The sequence below is a fragment of the Erinaceus europaeus genome, chromosome 4 (genome assembly GCF_950295315.1).
Source record: "Erinaceus europaeus chromosome 4, mEriEur2.1, whole genome shotgun sequence".
Taxonomy (NCBI): Eukaryota; Metazoa; Chordata; class Mammalia; order Eulipotyphla; family Erinaceidae; genus Erinaceus; species Erinaceus europaeus.
Window position 1 is genome coordinate 153,236,386 of NC_080165.1, and position 18,199 is coordinate 153,254,584.

At 43.2% G+C, this 18,199-nt stretch overlaps 1 protein-coding gene across 1 annotated transcript in view; it reads right to left on the bottom strand.

The window, feature by feature from the left end:
* Window positions 1-18,199, bottom strand: part of UFL1 (UFM1 specific ligase 1) — a 29,236-nt gene that overhangs the window by 4,174 nt on the left and 6,863 nt on the right. The window contains exons 6-15 of the mRNA XM_060190749.1: window positions 17,218-17,348; window positions 14,116-14,174; window positions 12,113-12,259; window positions 10,548-10,723; window positions 9,795-9,974; window positions 8,269-8,389; window positions 6,448-6,564; window positions 3,400-3,517; window positions 686-852; window positions 478-608 (exon numbers count right to left, since the gene is read on the bottom strand). Coding sequence (XP_060046732.1) covers window positions 478-608; window positions 686-852; window positions 3,400-3,517; window positions 6,448-6,564; window positions 8,269-8,389; window positions 9,795-9,974; window positions 10,548-10,723; window positions 12,113-12,259; window positions 14,116-14,174; window positions 17,218-17,348 — 1,347 coding nt within the window. The remainder of the gene's footprint in view (window positions 1-477; window positions 609-685; window positions 853-3,399; window positions 3,518-6,447; window positions 6,565-8,268; window positions 8,390-9,794; window positions 9,975-10,547; window positions 10,724-12,112; window positions 12,260-14,115; window positions 14,175-17,217; window positions 17,349-18,199) is intronic.

Below are 18,199 nucleotides of genomic sequence, written 5' to 3' on the forward strand. Positions count from 1 at the left end.
CACACAGACAAGAAGACACACAACACTAGAGCTTCCCAAGATGCTGCAGTGACTTCAGGTTGTGCTGGGGGTAGAACAGGGCTTTGCACCTGCCCTGCTGCACCCAAAGGTAGCCCACACTGGCCACCTTTGGCCACAAATATTAGTGTAGAGCAGTGTTCTTCAATGCAAACGTGCAGTTTTGGTATGTAGATAGAACATTGTTAAGGCATCTGTATCTCAGGGAAAAGGCTGTGACTTAGCAGCTAGGAAAAAATTGATTCCAAAAGAATAAAACATAATTGCTTTCTGTAGACCGACTATCCTGCTAGCAGCTGTGTGTGTGTGTGTGTGTGTGTAACCCTGAACTAAAAATTGTGTATTTGTTTTCCCAAAGAATTTAGTGCTTCCCTTTTAGGCTGTGTCAAATGTAACAGAACAAGCGTGTTCAGCTTCAAAGCAAGACACCTTAAGGCGGTAAGAAACCTACTAGCACACCTCACTCGTGATGGCGGCAGGGTCATCTACTGCCATCATCAGATCCGAAGCCACGAAGTTGAAAATGAGGTTAGTGAGGTCAGTACACATTGTCTTCAGCAGGTGTCTGGTAAGAGCTGTGTGGGCATCATCTGGAAAATAAAGGCACTTTGTTAAAGGGGGTGTCTCAGGACCCATAGAACCAGTGGAGAAACAGAGTTGACTTTACCTGTGAAAAACTTCATCCCTTTCTCAAACAACCGGATGTTACTGTAGAGGTTAGAAATCTCTTCCTGCAAGTCCTTGACTGTGTGCTTTCTGGCACTTCCAGAGGCAGAAGAGCTTGAAGACATGAACACTGAGTGCACCACTTCAACGTAAGCTCTATTAAGAGGTCTGTGTACAAGGTAAGTACATTCAGGTTAGCGAAATGGACTCAACTTATGCTGATGAAAACTTCTGTTCTTATAGAAATTAGGCTCAGGAGAAGATCTCTCTCTCTCACAATAAAGATTAATTTGGAAAATAGTTTGCAGAAGTTTGTCATACAATTTTAGGAGTTATGACTTAAGTGAATTATTTCTCTTGACTTTAAAATATTCAGAGTTGTTGTACTGGAGCAGCTAGGCTGAGTGCACACATCACAGTGCACAGACACCTGGGCTAAGTGGTGGAGCACCTAGGCTGAGTGCACACATCACAGTGCACAGACACCTGGGCTAAGTGATGGAGCACCTAGGCTGAGTGCACACATCACAGTGCACAGATACCTGGGCTAAGTGGTGGAGCACCTAGGCTGAGTACACACATCACAGTGCACAGACACCTGGGCTAAGTGGTGGAGCACCTAGGCTGAGTGTACACATCACAGTGCACAGAGACCTGGGTTCAAGCCCCACCCCCACAGGGAAGCTTCATGAGTTGTGAAACAGTGCTGCAAGTGTCTCTCCCTCTCTTCCCTCTAGCTCCCCTTTGTTAGCTTCTGTCTCTCTCAAAAAAAAATACATAAAAATATCAAAAGGCCAAGTTATTGCATTCAAGACAATAGCAAAAACTTCGGATTCAATTCAAAGTAGTCTTTGGAAGGTAATTTGGAGAAGAGCAGACTGTTAATCTACCCCATCTTCAGAAACAGTCACTTAAATTCTTGACTTCTGTAGTGGTAAAAAAGGTAACATACTAAAATAAAAACTTGTGCCCAACAACTCAAATCAACATCATTTTATTAGCTTTCATAATAATGGTTTATAAAACCATAAGACTTCAATGGAATAGCTTCACACTGCACCCACCATGAAAGTTAAAAAAATAAATAGTATTCATTAAATAATTATTAACTAATTCATCTTCATGAAAGATATAATACTTTTATGCAAAAGTATAAACACTTTTAAATGTTTTAAAAATTTTCCCACAAGCTATAAATCTAAATTGTAGACTTACTAAGCTACTAGACAGCATCTTCTTTTTTATTACTGATTTACAAGATTATGAGACAGCAGGGATGTGATTCCATACTAGCTGATATTTTTAAAGCTTGTGTTGGAATCAACTTGAAGGAAGACTGGACTAGTTACTAAAGGCCAAAGCCTAGTTGCATATAATTTCTTTCAGTCTTGTGTTAAACCTAATTCAGCCTGGCTCAACTACAAGACAGTGTCATCTACGATGAATCTCTCTAAAGACGGTTACTTTATTTTCTCCCTAAAAATGTCCTGTCCTGTTTTCAGCTCATTTTAACTCCCCAATTAAGTGATGGGAACAACAGGATACTGTATACTCTCCGCCAGGCCCAAGTAGAACAGGATGGTCCTTCCCCTTCCTTCTCGTGCTTGGTAGTGCTGGGTGGTGCTGGGTGGTGCTGGGTAGTGCTGGGTGGTGCTGGGTAGTGCTGGGTGGTGCTGGGTGGTGCTGGGTAGTGCTGGGTGGTGCTGGGTGGTGCTGAGTGGTGCTGGGTGGTGCTGGGTGGTGCTGGGTGGTGCTGGGTGTGGTGCTGGGTGGTGCTGGGTAGTGCTGGGTGGTGCTGGGTGGTGCTGGGTGGTGCTGGGTGGTGCTGGGTGGTGCTGGGTAGTGCTGGGTGGTGCTGGGTGGTGCTGGGTAGTGCTGGGTGGTGCTGGGTAGTGCTGGGTGGTGCTGGGTAGTGCTGGGTAGTGCTGGGTGGTGCTGGGTAGTGCTGGGTGGTGCTGGGTGGTGCTGGGTGGTGCTGGGTAGTGCTGGGTAGTGCTGGGTGGTGCTGCGTAGTGCTGGGTGGTGCTGGGTAGTGCTGGGTGGTGCTGGGTGGTGCTGGGTAGTGCTGGGTGGTGCTGGGTAGTGCTGGGTGGTGCTGGGTAGTGCTGGGTAGTGCTGGGTGGTGCTGGGTAGTGCTGGGTAGTGCTGGGGGGGAGGGGCAGCAGGCTTAGTGTGGGTGCTTGTCCCGCACATCAGCGCCTGTGTGTGCTCGGACACTACTGCCCACACACTGTGCCTCACCCAAACTAACTAAATGTCTGCTGGACTAAAATGCCTCTGTAGACAAAAATTGGGGGTTAGTTTCATTTTTTAACACTGATTTATCTGAGTTTTAAAAATGCCAGATACCACTAAGCCCTGGGACAGCTGTGCTACTGGGGGACTGACACGGGTACCTCACAGACTGCAGGTCCCTCGCTATCTCACTGGCAAACGGATTCATTTTTAAGCCTAAAAATATCTCAAATAAAGCAAGAAAGACAATCCAGCCTTTGAAAAGCACTAGCTTACATGCCCGAGGCCCCAGAGCATACAAATTCAGGCCCCAGCACCACCTTACACTATGGTGAGCAGGGCTGAGAGGTCTTTTCTTCTCTCACAGTAAAATAAATATATTAACTGAATAAATATATATATGTAATTTCTTTGATCTAGGTGAATGTTCTATTCAATAAATCAACTATCATAAAGCAGGAAAACTATTTTTATACTTGCTTTATTAAGTGCTCTGCAAGTTCAGAAATAAACTCCTCAGGGGCCTCTTGAAGGTGTTTTTCTAAATAATCTTCTATCTCTTCCTGACACAGAAATGTGATCTCTGACTTCTTCTTTCCTATAATAGAGACAAATAATGGGGAAAAAAAAGAAAAGAGAAACAAATAAGGTTCATTTACACATTTAGTAAGATGGCAATTCACCCACCGCCTGCCATAAAAACTGACATTAAATTTTATGCTAATAAAACTGACAACGCTAAGTAGCAAAAACCAATGAAAATAAGTTAAAATCAAGTGATTTCCTTTGAAATGATAATTTTCTGATTTTATCTGTGGAGGATTTTATCTGTGGATTTTATTTGCTTTCTGAAAGTCAATCAACGAAACACACTTTTTTCCATGTTAAAACGAGATGAGTCAAGGAGCGGACATCAGCAGTCGGGGATACTGATCAGTGGCACAGCTCAGGTATCACAGATCAGTTTGCACGGTGGGCATCTGCGTCTGACGCCCACACTCTTCACACCAGAGCCGTTCTCTGGCCTTTTTCTTTCTTGCATGTGCAAAATAAAGATCTTTAAAAAAATAGTGGGAATGAAAATAACCAAGTGGGTGGAACAAAGTCTTTTCGGACAGGATAATTTTTCTTTATTGAGCAATGGAAACTGGGCAGGATGTCCTTGGTAGAAATGAGTATTTACTAAAATAAAGCATCTTTATGATCCACATAAATGCTTGGGAAAATCCTTTGTAGCCATGTGAACCACAACTCCAGTACAAATAAGCTAAGATTTACCTTCTTAAAAAGACACAGATGAAAAAAATGGACCCTGTAGTTTTACACTCACAATTTTCAGTTTTGTTCTTACAAAAATAATTCCATGTAAGGAAAACTATACAGTTCCTATAATGGAAATAACTGTGAATTGTGGAAATGTAATACCTACTCACTTCCTAGGGAAAGTGTGAAAGAAAGCGAACAATATTTCTATTACAACAGTAAAAATATACAGGTGATTATGTACAGCTAAATTGTTATTGACTATGAAAGTAAAACTTTATCAATAAAAAAAACAGCCCAAGAATCAACTTTTACTATGTATTAGTGTTTAAATAGTTGATATCTATCACATGCTCAGGCCAGGCAAGCATATTGTCTGTTCTTTCCAGACCTGCTATCTACTCCTGAGCTTTCACATAAAATAATCTGTGATTTCTGTTTGCTTCTTACGTGCATTTTAGAAGTTTCTGCATTGTACTTCTTGGTAATAACCTTGCACACTAAGTTGATTCTATGTTTTAACCAATCATAACATAGTACTTTATCAGAAATGACAAAATTATATTTTTATGTGTCAAAGACTTATCACCTGCCTCATTTAACAATTTTTTGGGGCTATAGTTAGGAGAAAAGCATTTTCTTAGAGGCTCATTCACTCTGCTTTCTACTAGAGAGAATCTACAAATCAATGAAAAGTTAAAAATCACACGGGATGATCTTAACACTGTTCAAATAGGTGAAACTAATAGTTTCTGAAGAACGTTTCTTTTCATCAACACTGCTTTATCCACTTAAATAACAACAGCTACTTCACTCATTTTGCATCTCAGGACACTGTAAAGCCAGGCCCAGCAGCTGCAGAGCCATAAGCAGGAGCACACTGTCAGCTGTGGCCATGTTTCTCGCTCGCTGTGGGCGTCTGCTAGCTTACAGTCTTGGAGAAGAGGTAGCAAATCGCAAATTATCATCACTGCATATTTTTACATTTTTGTTGGGGAAAGGAAGAAAGGTACCAGTTTCCTAAAGTTAATATTTTAAACAGGAAAAGAAAAAACACAATTCTCTCCAGAAAAACTCAGACGTCTGCTGTCGACTTAATCGTGCACACAGTGCTCCCCATGGACAGAGTGCCTAGCCAGTGAGGTGTTCACACAAAAACCAGACACGCACAAAATCCTTCTCCACTGAGACCTGCAGACGCCGATTTCTCATGCAGTACTGCAGCTTGCTCTGCATGGCAACACAGGAACAAAATGAGGCAGCAGGAAGCAAGGTGTGACTGCGTAATAACCAGGAAAGGTTTTACAATGGTCTGACCCCTTCAAATATTTGTGAAAACAATCAAAATGGTTATTTTCAGACATAAATTATTAGGAAGGGAAAACAAAACTAACACTTGTAGGTTAGTACACTCTAGCCTAGCTCGCCCTTATTCTGCGTGGAAATACCGCACGTATCTGTGTAACAGAGCTCATCAAGGCCAATGTGAACAGGACCCATGCTCTTCTCGCTCTGACTTAAAGAGCCAGTATCTTTTCTGTGTCTTGCCCAATTACCAGGCAAGTTCCCAACATCTTTGCCTCTGCTCTTTATTGTGAAACGTTCACAAGTCTGTAGTGTGACGTTCTCTGCCAGCCTCACACCCCCGGTCACAGCCCCGTTCCTCACTCCTCACTGATGTCAAGAAGTGTGCCTCCGCTAGGGCCTCAGGTCACCAAACCAGGTCTCCTGGCTGTGGCCATGTCAGCCCCCGCAAACTACCCTCCTACAGCCCAGCCAGTGCTGACCCATGTTTTCTTTCAGCGTCAGCACTTTACTTCGCTTCTTTACTGCGTGTTTGGCACTGCTGGCAACTCCCTCTCTGGACGAACCACTTGTACAGAATGCTGCACTACTTGGCGCAAGGAGCCCAGGACGCAGCACACCCGCACACTCTGCTGCCTGTAGAGACGCAGTAACAGACGCAATGCAGAACGCCCAAGCCCTGGAAGCTTGTGTGAAGTGACTCGGCTGGCAGGGGCCGTGGGGCACAGCCGTCCCGAGCCGGTCAGCGGCCTGAGCGGTGACCAGCGCAGCCTGCGGCTCACACGGTCACTCACGGAGCCCTGGGAGCCGAGATCTCGACTATCTTGTCGAGGGACTGAGGTCCTCAGCTGAGAGACTGATCCACGCTCACTGACATGCTGCAAAGGCCTGGCCCCCCACTCGTGTGCCAAGTGTGCCAAGGGCCGCACAAAGGCGGGAGAACCGGAGCCGGCCACGCACCTGTCTGAGACGACTCATCTTCACTGTCATCGTCTTTCCTCCCTTTCTTCTTGACCTTCTTGATCTTGTGTTCTCTCGCGTTGCTACCACCGCCTCCTCTCACACTGCCGCTGCCCTCTGCTGGAAAAATGGCATTAGTTAAGATCACCTGAGGAAAAGCAGCATTCGTGGAAGGTGGTGACACCGGGCCACATCACTAAGCCTGACTGGGCAGCAGAAACACACAGGTCAGATGATGGAGCTTCCACTGCCCCTCAGACATAAGCAGCGTAGTCACTAAGAAGGAGATGGCAGATGACACTCAGGTTTCAGAAGGAAGTAAGACACGACAGTCGCACTGAAATAGTGCAGCCGGTCGCCGAAGGCAAATCTGTACTTGATTTCCAAGTGCGCTGAGACATTCATGGTAATAAGTTTCCCAAAAAGAAGACACTTCAAAGAAGTGAGTTCTCACAGCAAACAAGCCTTAAGAACACGTGTTTCCAGAGCTAAACCTGTCGGTGAGCTCTCTATCTGCAGCCGCCGTGTGTGAGATGAGCACAGCAGTGGCACAGCTGTCCCCAGCACCACGCGTCTGTGCTGGAGGGATGCTCTGCTTTGTTCTCTCTCCACAGATAAAGAACACAGCTTGGAAAAGACACTGTTCCTACTGCAGAAACTGTGAGAAACACATGATTTCTAAATGAAAGATTCCCACGATATTCTATGGACTCCAAATTTAAAAAAAAAAAAAGAAACAAACAAACAAAAAACCCAATCTCAGATAGAAGCATACTCCACAGTATAATCCTACATTTCTAGGAAGCCCAAGTATCTTCAGTATCAGGATCTATTTGGGTTCTGGTTGCATAAAGATAAAATCTTAAAATTAAATATTTGGGGACGGGCAGTGGCACATGGGGTTAAGTGCACATAGTATGAAACACATGGACCCCTGCCCAAGGATCTGGGTTTGAGCCCCCAACTCCCCACCTGCTGGGGGTTGCTTCACAAGTGGTGAAGCAGGCCTGCAGGTGTCTATCTTTCTCTCCCCCCAACTCTGCACTTCCTTTCCCTCTCAATTTCTATCTTATGAAAAAAAATTGTAAAATGGCCATAGGAGCAGTGGATTTATAGTGCAGGCACCAAACCCCAGCATTAACCCTGGAGGAAGAGAAAACTGGGGGGCCTTTTGTAACGAAGATTTATTTCGAAAGGAAAATCATAGTAACTGTACCTGAAGTACTCAGGACTGGGGCTGCTTAAAGGGAAGTTTAAAAAGTGTGGGAAAAGCCTCCTTCCTTGGGAACTTCACTCACTCAGTTGGCATGTGGCCCTGAGTCCTAAGGTATTAACAATAAATGAGATGGACAAGTCTGTGTAACAGTCACACACACACACACACACACACACACTCTCTCTCTCTCTCTCTGGAGCAGTACAGAAGAACAGGGTGCCAGCAAGATGGAACATGACTGTGCCCCACTATCCTGGGAGGCCAGGGAGGCTTCCAGAGCCACAAAGAGAAAGTAGACACGTGGGGGTGTGGGAGACAACACCAAGGCAGGGGACAGTTAGTGCAAACACCTTGAGGTGAATGTGAATTTCACAAGTTTGAGAATAAGAATCTAGGGTTACAAAGCTTGGAACTCAGAGGAGAAGGGTAGGGAGGACAACAACAGACGAGCAGATCAGGTCATTAAATTAGTTCTCCGCAAACAGCTCTCGATAATAGAAAGTTTCCATGCTCATAAAGACTGATTCATCAGAAAAACTGGCTAATGCAGCAAAGTCCACTGTGACACCCAGATCTGTCTCAGAGCAACCTATGCCATTCATCACCTGTCGCCTTTCTCCTCCGTTCTTCTTTTTTATCCTTTTTACTCGTATTAGTGCTTTCTAACATGGAAATTTGTTTCAGATCTTCTTCAGTGATCAAATGCACAGTATTATTTTTCATTTCCTGAAAATAGAACAGTTTTGGTAGATAAAGATTTACAATATTGCCGAAGGGCGGGGGGAGAGGGAGAGGGAGAAACCGTCTTAAACAAGTCACATACTAATGGTCCTCGCAGCAGAGAACTAAGCAGTTCTGGGCCCGAGCCGGCACCTGGTGCTTTCCTTGCCAAAGAATATGGCCCCTGACTGTTCTATGAGAAACCAGGATGGCACAGCAGAGAATCAGCTGTGATCCTTCCCAGCTGTTACTGGCTGCCTCCATCACTGCTCAGTAAGTGACCTGCTGGCTTTCCTCCTAGATTCCCACATCTAGTGCCAGTTGGAATTCTGAGATTACCAGAGAGATGAGGACGTAGCCATTCCCAGCCCACAACAATCAGACAGGAGTTGCAGATTTAGTCACAGTTATCTTTCCTTCTAATTCAACCTTGATAATCTAGCAAAAATCATTTTAAGAACCATGAATTATTTCCAGGAGATGAGAGCAACAAAGACAACTTCAGTACAGCTTAACAACTTGCAGTTTCTTCCCTGCAGGTGGGGCGGGGCTTGAGTCCCGGGCCTCGTGCAGGTACCCTGCACTCAACTGGCTGTAGCACTGCCTCACCCCAGGTTTCTTTCTGTGAAGATGAGGGAACTGAAAGTCTATTTATCCAGAGTCAGAGTAAACAGGCTGGGATTGTACTAAGGTTTTCTGATATCAATCCTATGTACTTTTTGTTCTTCTTTGCTGCTTATTAGGCTAAACAAGAAAAGTATCTCATTTTTTTCTGACTGTTGAAAGAGCTTAAGGTACTATTGATAAATATGATTTAAATATTTAATAAGCCCTCTTGGATTTACTATAGTCTAAGATAAATGGGCATGCTGGCCCTATCTGTAAGCAAATTTTGTATTAAATGGTGTCACTAATTAGAAATGTGAAGTCCAATAGTTTTTAAAGTAGACTCGGCATGACCTCAAATTAAACATTCTGAGCAGATGTTCTGAGGAACTAATGATTTATTTCCTCATTAAGGGCCCTGTTTCTGTACCCCAAATAGATAAGATTAGTTATACTCTGATAGATCTAGTAAACGCATTATGGACTGAATGGCAGTATACAATATACAGATAATGTTCTAATGGGCTTAGATGTTCATCTACACGCTCAGGTGCAGTGTGTGATTTCACTTATATGACTCCATTTTATAAAATCGGCTCCCCAAGTTCTAACTTCTGCATCCCAACAAATGAAGGAGGAGAGGGGGATCCAGGAGAGGAAGTGAAAAGGGATGACAGGCAGAAGGGAAATGTTCTATGAAAACACCATGTCCGTGCAGGGGTAGTTTGCCCATTTTCCAAAAGCCATCAGATGATTCTTACATGAAAATGCTGTAATATTTGCAAGGAAGGAACACCTGCAATACCTTTTCAGCTTTCTGGTGCATCAGATCCCTGAAAAGCTCTGTGCAGTCATTTATAAATTTTTCACTGACCACAACAGTGTCACTGAAGACCACTGCTGAAGCTTGTTTGCTGAACGCTCTCATCACTTGCTGAAGCAACATGGCAGCATCCTCAACAGAAAAAGAACTGGGCAGCAGAGGCTGGAATCAGAAATAGGATGTGAACCGTGTCAGTGCACTGCAACATCAGACATCTAAAGCACCTGTTAGGTTATTTCTCTGAGTGGCCTCATTACTGCCTATGGTTCCCAGGGTACTCTGAGCCCTGAGCTGATCACCTCCTGTCCCCATGACAGCAGCAGGTGCAGAGATCAGTGCGAGCACCGGGTCAATGCTGTGAAGGGGACTCTGTCTCCATGACAGCAGCAGGTGCCAGTGCACTGGCAGAGATCAGTGGGAGCACCGGGTAAATGCCGCAGGGTGGCTGATTTGACTGCCTACACAGAGCATGAGGAATCCCGTTCATTCTTTTAGTGGCAGCATTGGTATGAACATCCTATGTTTTGTTTGTCTGAAGTTTATAGAACTCTGAATGCTTTACTATTCACACAAAGTGTTAACAGCAAAGTAAAAATTACTTTTCTTATAACATTGACGACAAAAACTTTAAGGTCAAGACTACCTTCCCTATCTCAATTTTCAAAATGGCCATATACTAGTAAGATACCAGCAGTCATCGGTATAAAGAAAGATCAAGAAAGAGAGACGACGTACTGCAATGTCAACCCAGGTTCCAGAGCTGATAGCTTCCTCTACTGATGCTTCCACCCGGTCCACAAGTCCTTGACCAACACAAGTCGCTTTCAGAAACAACAGCTGTGCTGCCTTGTATCTTTTCTTTATGTAATTCACAGCGTCTGGGATTCCAAGCCTGGATAAGGCATCAAATTCTAGAAACATGTCACAAAGTAGGAATAGGATAATCAGTGAGTCGTGTTTTTCATAAATAAACTTGACCTAAATCTACTCTTAGTGAATACACTATATCCTCACATCATTAAAGAATAAAGTAATAAAGCTTACTACCTCATTTTGAAACCTTTCTAAATTTAAAATTTCTATTTTATTTATTGGATAGAGACAGCCAGAAATCGAGGGGAATGGGGAGATAGAGAGGAAGACAGGCAGAGACACCTGCAGCCCTGCTTCATCACTCACAAAGCTTTCCCCCTGGCAGGTGGGGACCGGGGACTCTAACCGGGGTCCTTGCACACTGTAACATATGCGCTCAACCAGGTGCGCCACCATCTGGCCCTGAGACCTTTCTAGATTTTATCACTAAATACCTTGTCAGTGCCAGCTGCATCAACTGAAGGGTCTGAGGGAAATATGAGAATTACAGAATAACAAAAGAAGAGGTGAGTTAAGGGAAGGCATTTATTTATGTATGGAAATAAAACTGGAACTAATTTTATCTATTACAATTACAGAAATGGGATCTAGTTTCATCATAAAGTTTAAGACAAAATAATTCTCCACTGTAATTTAAAGTAATAAAAGATTGAGCATATTAAAAAAGCAAATAATTGGAACTTTATAGCTACTAGCTACTCGACATATCTGCCATTCCCTCTCTTCTTAAAAAATAATGTTTAAAAATTAATTATAAGTTTTAATTTAAGTCCATGGCCGAGAAACTAAAAGTATACTACTAAAGGTTCAGAAGCCGTAACAAGCAAGCCCTTAAGCCGTGTGAACACTTAGAATGTTACAGTGGTCTTAGTGAAAAAGGAATCAATTTCTTTTTCTTTAAAAAACTAATCTCTTACGCAGTTCGTCTTAGTTGAAAAGACTGATTAAGTGTGTCACACATATAAACCTGTTCACTGTGTCAATGAGTTAAGTCAATAAACTTGCTTTACCCACGTGACAAATCCTCAGAAACAGAATTCAAAATATGTTTCAGAGGAATCAGAAAAGTAGTAAAAATGATTATGAAGCAGATAGCCAACATAGTACTTCTAAGATGATATATAAGTGGAAAACTGCAACTTTGTAAACATGGAAGAGCAGGTTCTTTACGAATCAAAAACACCTCAAGTTGTAGTGGTTATCACCGCATTGCAGAAGGCGGCAATACCAGCTTTGATTTTTTTGTATATTAAAACTATTGAATGAGAATGGGATCAAGCTCCGTTCTAACATCCGCAAAAACATGCATGCTTTTAAGCTCAAAGAGAAGGATGACAACCTGCCAGCTAACAGTACAGGACTATGGACTCTCGTGCCCTCCTGATAACAGAGAGCGGTGCCAGATTCAAAGGAAAAGAACGAGTTACCCAGGTAGCCGTTCTGTCTGAAGAAGGCGTCCACCCAAGCGCTCTGTGTCTTGGAGTAGATGTCAGGGACAAACACCGCTTTGTCCTGTCTCCCGCCAACAACAGAGCCTCGCACTCGGCCGCTGTCAACAAGCTCCTCAAGCACAGCTGGATCAAATCCAAACACAAGAACATCAGAGCAAGGATGAATCACAGAAAGCCAATCACTGTCTCACCCTTCATTCATCCTTATCCTTTAAAAAGCGGCTCGGGACCTGGAGGATGGCTCCACCCGAAAGAGCAGAGGCTCTGCAGATGGCCGAGTGCCACAGGGCCCACGCTCGAGCCCAAGGACACCGTGAGCCAGAGACACTGGAGCTCTGGTCTCTTTCCCTCTGTATGTGCGTCTCCACTAAAGCTGGTTTCATAAGCACTTCTTTATGCCGGGCGTCTTTCTGAATGGGCTTACTGGCTGTCAGAAATAACTCCAGCCACGTGCAGGGCCAGTGGCGCAATGGGTAACGCATCTGACTGCGGATCAGAAATCACTCCAGCCTGTCAGCTTTGCCCTTTGTAGGGGACTTTTCTATTTACTATAAAATACTTGTTTTATGTAAACCTGGTGCTGGTGCCAGAGGTACCCACTGCATGAATGTTAAATGCTAAATGTCACTGTCACCACCGCCGCCATCACCAGAGGCACCCACTGCATGAATGTTAAATGCTAAATGTCACTGTCACCACCGCCGCCATCACCAGAGGCACCCACTGCATGAATGTTAAATGCTAAATGTCACTGTCACCACCGCCACCATCACCAGAGGCACCCACTGCATGAATGTTAAATGCTTAATGTCACTGTCACCACTGCCGCCATTACCAGAGGCACCCACTGCATGAATGTTAAATGCTAAATGTCACTGTCACCACCGCCGCCATCACCAGAAGTCTTGTGTCAGTCTGAGAAGTAGGTACCTCTGGCACCGCCACCAGCACCAGGTTTACATAAAACAAGTATTTTATAGTAAATAGAAAAGTCCCCTACAAAGGGCAAAGCTGACAGGCTGGAATGATTTCTGATCCGCAGTCAGATGCGTTACCCATTGCGCCACTGGCCCTGCACGTGGCTGGAGTTATTTCTAACAACCAGCAAGCCCATTCAGAAAGACACCTGGCATAAAGAAGTGCTTATGAAACCAGCTTTAGTGGAGACATAAACTAGTCTACTTACACATCTCAGAATCTGAATGCCAAGTAAATCAGAACGTATCAGGAAAGTGCTCATTTACCAAGAACATGCAATGAAATTCTATTTACTATCAGAATTTTGTGTGACTACACCTCCCAAATCCATGCTGAATTCAGTCAAGCTGTTCATCACTCCCGAGAGGACCTTACATGATAACAGAATCTTACCAACATGCCACACTCAGCCTTTATGTCTTGAGCAAGACTTTGTGTTTAAAACCCACATTTTAAAAAGGGGAGGGGATAAAAATTACCTTTTGGTTCTTTACTTGAATTTCTTTTCTATTCTTCATCTAAGTTCTTATAGTCACAGAGATATAAGTTGAAAAGTCACTACTTTAAAAATCCCAGTAAAGTTTAAAATAAAATTTCCAAGACCTCATTAAGAGGTTTACACCCCCCCCCTCTAATAAACAATACTTGGAAATATTTTTCTGTTGGTCAAATTTTGTTAGATACATGATTTCATACTAGAAAATATATAAAATCTATAAGGTGAAAACCAATCTTAATACTGTAATTTGAAATCTTGACCATATAAGTATGTGAATAACAATTATCACACACAAACACTATTTTTTTTTTTCCATTCCATTCCTCTGGGAATAGCAGTATTAAATGTATGGAAGGTAAAACAGATACATACATGAACATTGGTATTAAAATTTTTTTCCATCAGAAATATTTTAATTATGTTAAATTTTTAGGTTAAAAGCCCGTGAGTTTTCTGTCTAGTCTATTTCCCACTTAGGTGACATCAGTTAAGTCAAACTCACAGTAAAGAAGCTGTTCCTGAAATCCGTATTTTGAAATCAAAGAATTCACTGCGGTGGGCCTTCAGTGGAGAGAAAAACAAAGACAAAATTTTCTTAATTATAGAATCACACATTTTATGACTTAAAAAGTAGGATATTTAGCTTATGAAAAGTACCAAATAATTTAAGATTAAAAAAAAAAGGCAAAAACTGCACGTGTGTGCGCACACGCGTGCGCCGAAGGTCTACTGTGATTCCAGGGTTCCCAAATGGTTTTTGATCTTTTCTGCTTTAGATTAAGATGAACAGAGGTGAGGAGAGAGACTCTGGGGGTGGGAGAAAGAGACACTACCACCTGTGTAGCGTCTCCTCATCTCCCTCCCTGGTTCCCATGATTCCAAGACTTGAATCTGGGGTGAAACCCTATACATCACAGTTTATATTCCTAACCACAACCATGCTAATGAAATAGCAGGGAAATGTGTACTCCTAATTGGGGATCAAATTACTTTCCTACCAAATACTTCTCATTTACTGACACTTGACTAACTGCTTTGCCTTTTTTGTGTTTTTGTTTTCCCTTACTCTGATCTGTCTTAGAGACTATTGTTTTCACCTAGAAATAGTTATATGAATAGCAAAGAATTTTCTCTTTTGAAAGAAAGAGCCTATATATGTACTTAAAGTAATCTGGAGTCATACACTCCCTAGAGTAAGTGGCTGATTTTGAGGAAGCCACTTAGTAAGCACTTTTATGTAGATCGGTACTCTTGGTAATGACTCCATCTTCATTCCTGAAACAGAGAGGAGACATAGCTTGGACAGTGGTTGCTTTCTTCTGCACACAGTCCAGGCTCAAGCCCAGCCCCCACGGCACTGAAGAAGCTTTGGTGCTGTGCTTCCTTTCACTCTGTCTTTAACAGTCTAATGAAGAACAGGATGATGCTGATGGTCATAAGCTACTGTTTCTACAAAGAATGAAATTAGAATAAGCAGCTTTCTAAGAAACAGTTACCAACAATAACTGGAAAAATCTTAAATTGGGTGTGACTGGATAGAATTCTCTTCTGTGATTATCTGACTACAGACAAATTGCGTGAATACCAGCACATCAAAGGAGCACATAAGCAAAACTGGACACCTATGAAAGAAATGGCTTTTGACCTTCAAAAGTTCAGTAGTCAGTAAAGGCAAGAGAAAACCAAGTACGTGTTCCAGAGTGAAGTGGCTGTGAAGGTCTGACAACAGAATGACCCAGGATTCTAAACTGGAATTTTCTGAAATCAGGGATTATTCCAACAGTGGGTAGGTGGCCTGTGAGTAGGATCCACAGACTAGATCATAGGACGTGCCCGCACTAACTTCCTGATTTCATGTTTTATTGTGTAGGGCGGATGCCCTTGTTTGCAGGGCACAGACTGAAATGTTTGTAGTGATGGGACATTCTGGCAATCGCTTCCTCTTCAATGGCTCAGTGAAAATTCTCTCTTGCAACATTTTATAAGGTCAGACTACTAAAGATAGGAAATTACTGTATATTACAACATTACACTTCAGGCCCTTCTAAGCTCCTACGTCTTTGCGTCTCCCAGGTCTTGCATGTGGTAGATGCTCAACAGGAAGTTACTGTGGTGCCCGTGCAATCTACCTCCTGGATAGCACTGGGAAGAGAAGCACTGAAATAGTGTAGTTGGGACTTGAGGATGTCACACAGGCCACTCTGCATCCCTAGGAGACACGACTTTCCAAAAGGCCATGTTCTGGAAAAAGCAGCAAGAGAACAACAGATGACCAGGAGGTTTCTGGCACTATCAGATGACAATTTTCTGGCAGGACAAACATAAGTGAAAAATAAATGTATTTGAGGAGCCTGGCAGACTGGCTCAGGGACAGTGTGTCATCTCAGAGGTTGAGCTGGAAGTGCTTGCAAGACATTCCAGTAAAGATGCTGTCCAAGTATTAAGACCTTTAAACTCACAAGAGAAATGCAAGCACCCAGGAAGTGCCATACTGAGAAAAAAGCTAGTCCTAAGGCAAACTCGAAAGGTTAAGCAAAGGAGGAAGATTTAGAGGGGCAACTGAGAAGGGAAAGCCAAAATGATCAACCAGAAAAGTATGGTGTTCCAAAAAAGGGAAGAGGAAGAGATCGCTTCCAGAAGGTGTTCCTCAAAGTGTGCTCTGCAGCAGGGTCACCAAGGATTATCAGATGTGATCACACTGCCGTGCTAAGCGTGGCTCTGTCAATGGGAGGATCTGGAGGCTGAGTTCGGAAGGGGCAGACACCAAGAAAACAGACAGTGAAAACAGACATTAGCTATGGTGGGTGGGGGGAGGTGTTCTAAGGAAGGAACAGAGAGAATAGCAGATGTATGCAAGGTGGTCTTCAGGAAAGGCTTCATCTTCAAGCAGGAGAAACTAGGACATACTTAAGCGCTGCTGGCGCAAAGCCAGAGATAAGGCTGATTAAGGACAAAGCAGAGAGGAGCTGACCGAATACAGTCTTAGCTTCCTGCTAGTTTGCTATACAGATCCGGAAAACTCTGGTGGTGGGTGTGATGTGGAACTATACACACTGTAATCTTACAACCTTGTAACAAACTATTAATAACAAATAAAAAGTAAGGGGCTGGATGATGGAGCCCCTGGCTGAGTGTAAGGACATCCTTACATCATGTAAGGACCCGGGTTCAAGCCCCGGTCCCCACCTGCAGGGGGAAAGCTTTGTCAGTGGTGAAGCAAGGCTTTAGGCGTCTCTGTCTCTCTCCCTCCCTTATCATTCCCTTCCATCTCGATTTCTGGTTGTCTCTATACAGTCAATAAAGATAGATAATTAAAACATTTTTTAAAAAGAAAGAAAAAAGAAAAAGCAACAAGGACACAAGGAAAGAGAGGGGAGAACACAAAGAGAAACTTGGACTGGGTGGGGTGACTTGCACCAAAGCAAAGGGCCCTGGGAAAGGAGGGAGGTGGGGTGGAGAGCCTTGGCATCTGGCCCTGGCTGAGGGGGGACCTACAGTGGGGGTGGCAGGGTCTGCGGAGGCCTCTTGTGGGGCAACAGCTGTGCTGTGAACCATTCACCTCTCCAACCATAAGGATGATAGAAGGGAAAAGGCGCTTACTGACCTGGTGATAGCACTGAACAGTCCACGGATACGGGCCTTATGTCTAGCTACAAAAGCCTCAGTAAAAAGCACTCCTCTGTTATCAAGATCAATGTGTCCATCAATAATCCTACCTATTCGCTGAGACAGCGCCTACGAGGAAAGAAGATATAAATACATATGATCACAAGCGTACACTGATACTCATACTCCTATACACAAGTGAAGCTGCATTTTGATGTTGTATGAGTCTCAATGCAAAATCTCAAAAAGCATAAATTCATGAGAAGTAACAAATGAAAACATATTCATGGCAGAATTAAAAAATGGAATGATTCCAACTGTAGATATTTGAAGAACTTAATGCTACCTGTTAAGTGTTATGTCTAATTGACCTAGGGAGCTCAGTGGTGGCACACCTGGTTGAGCACACACTTTATCAGGTGCAAGGACTCAGGTTCAAGGCCCTGCTTCCCACCTGCAGGGGAAAATCAGCTTCAAGAGCTGTGAAGCAGTGCTGCAAGTTTTGGTATCTGTCTGTCTACCTATTTATCTATTACCCCCTCAATTTCTGTCTGTCTCAATAAATAAATATAATAGATAATAAGGTGTGAGCAGCCTGAGACATACAGGCACAGCCAAAACACACAAACAAACAGGAGAAGACTACCTGGAGCTTCTAACACTAATGGAGAGAAAAACTGTTCCAAGAATCTTCAACAGTGAGAAACCCAAGACTTGAAAAATTATAGTTTCTGATATAAATACTTACAACTTGTATGTGTTCTGAGATCAATCTCAAGAAAGTAACCCCCATTTACACCAGGACTGGAGTCAGGTGTAACAAGTAAGTCTGAATATATTTTATATCCCAAGACAAATCCACTCAAGCCAGCCTGGTAGTAGGAATGATGGCATAGAAAAATGCTTTCCAAAATGCTTTTTGTTTACTGAACTATTAAAATGTAGTATGTGAGTGTCATATTCAGAAAAATTAAAACTGA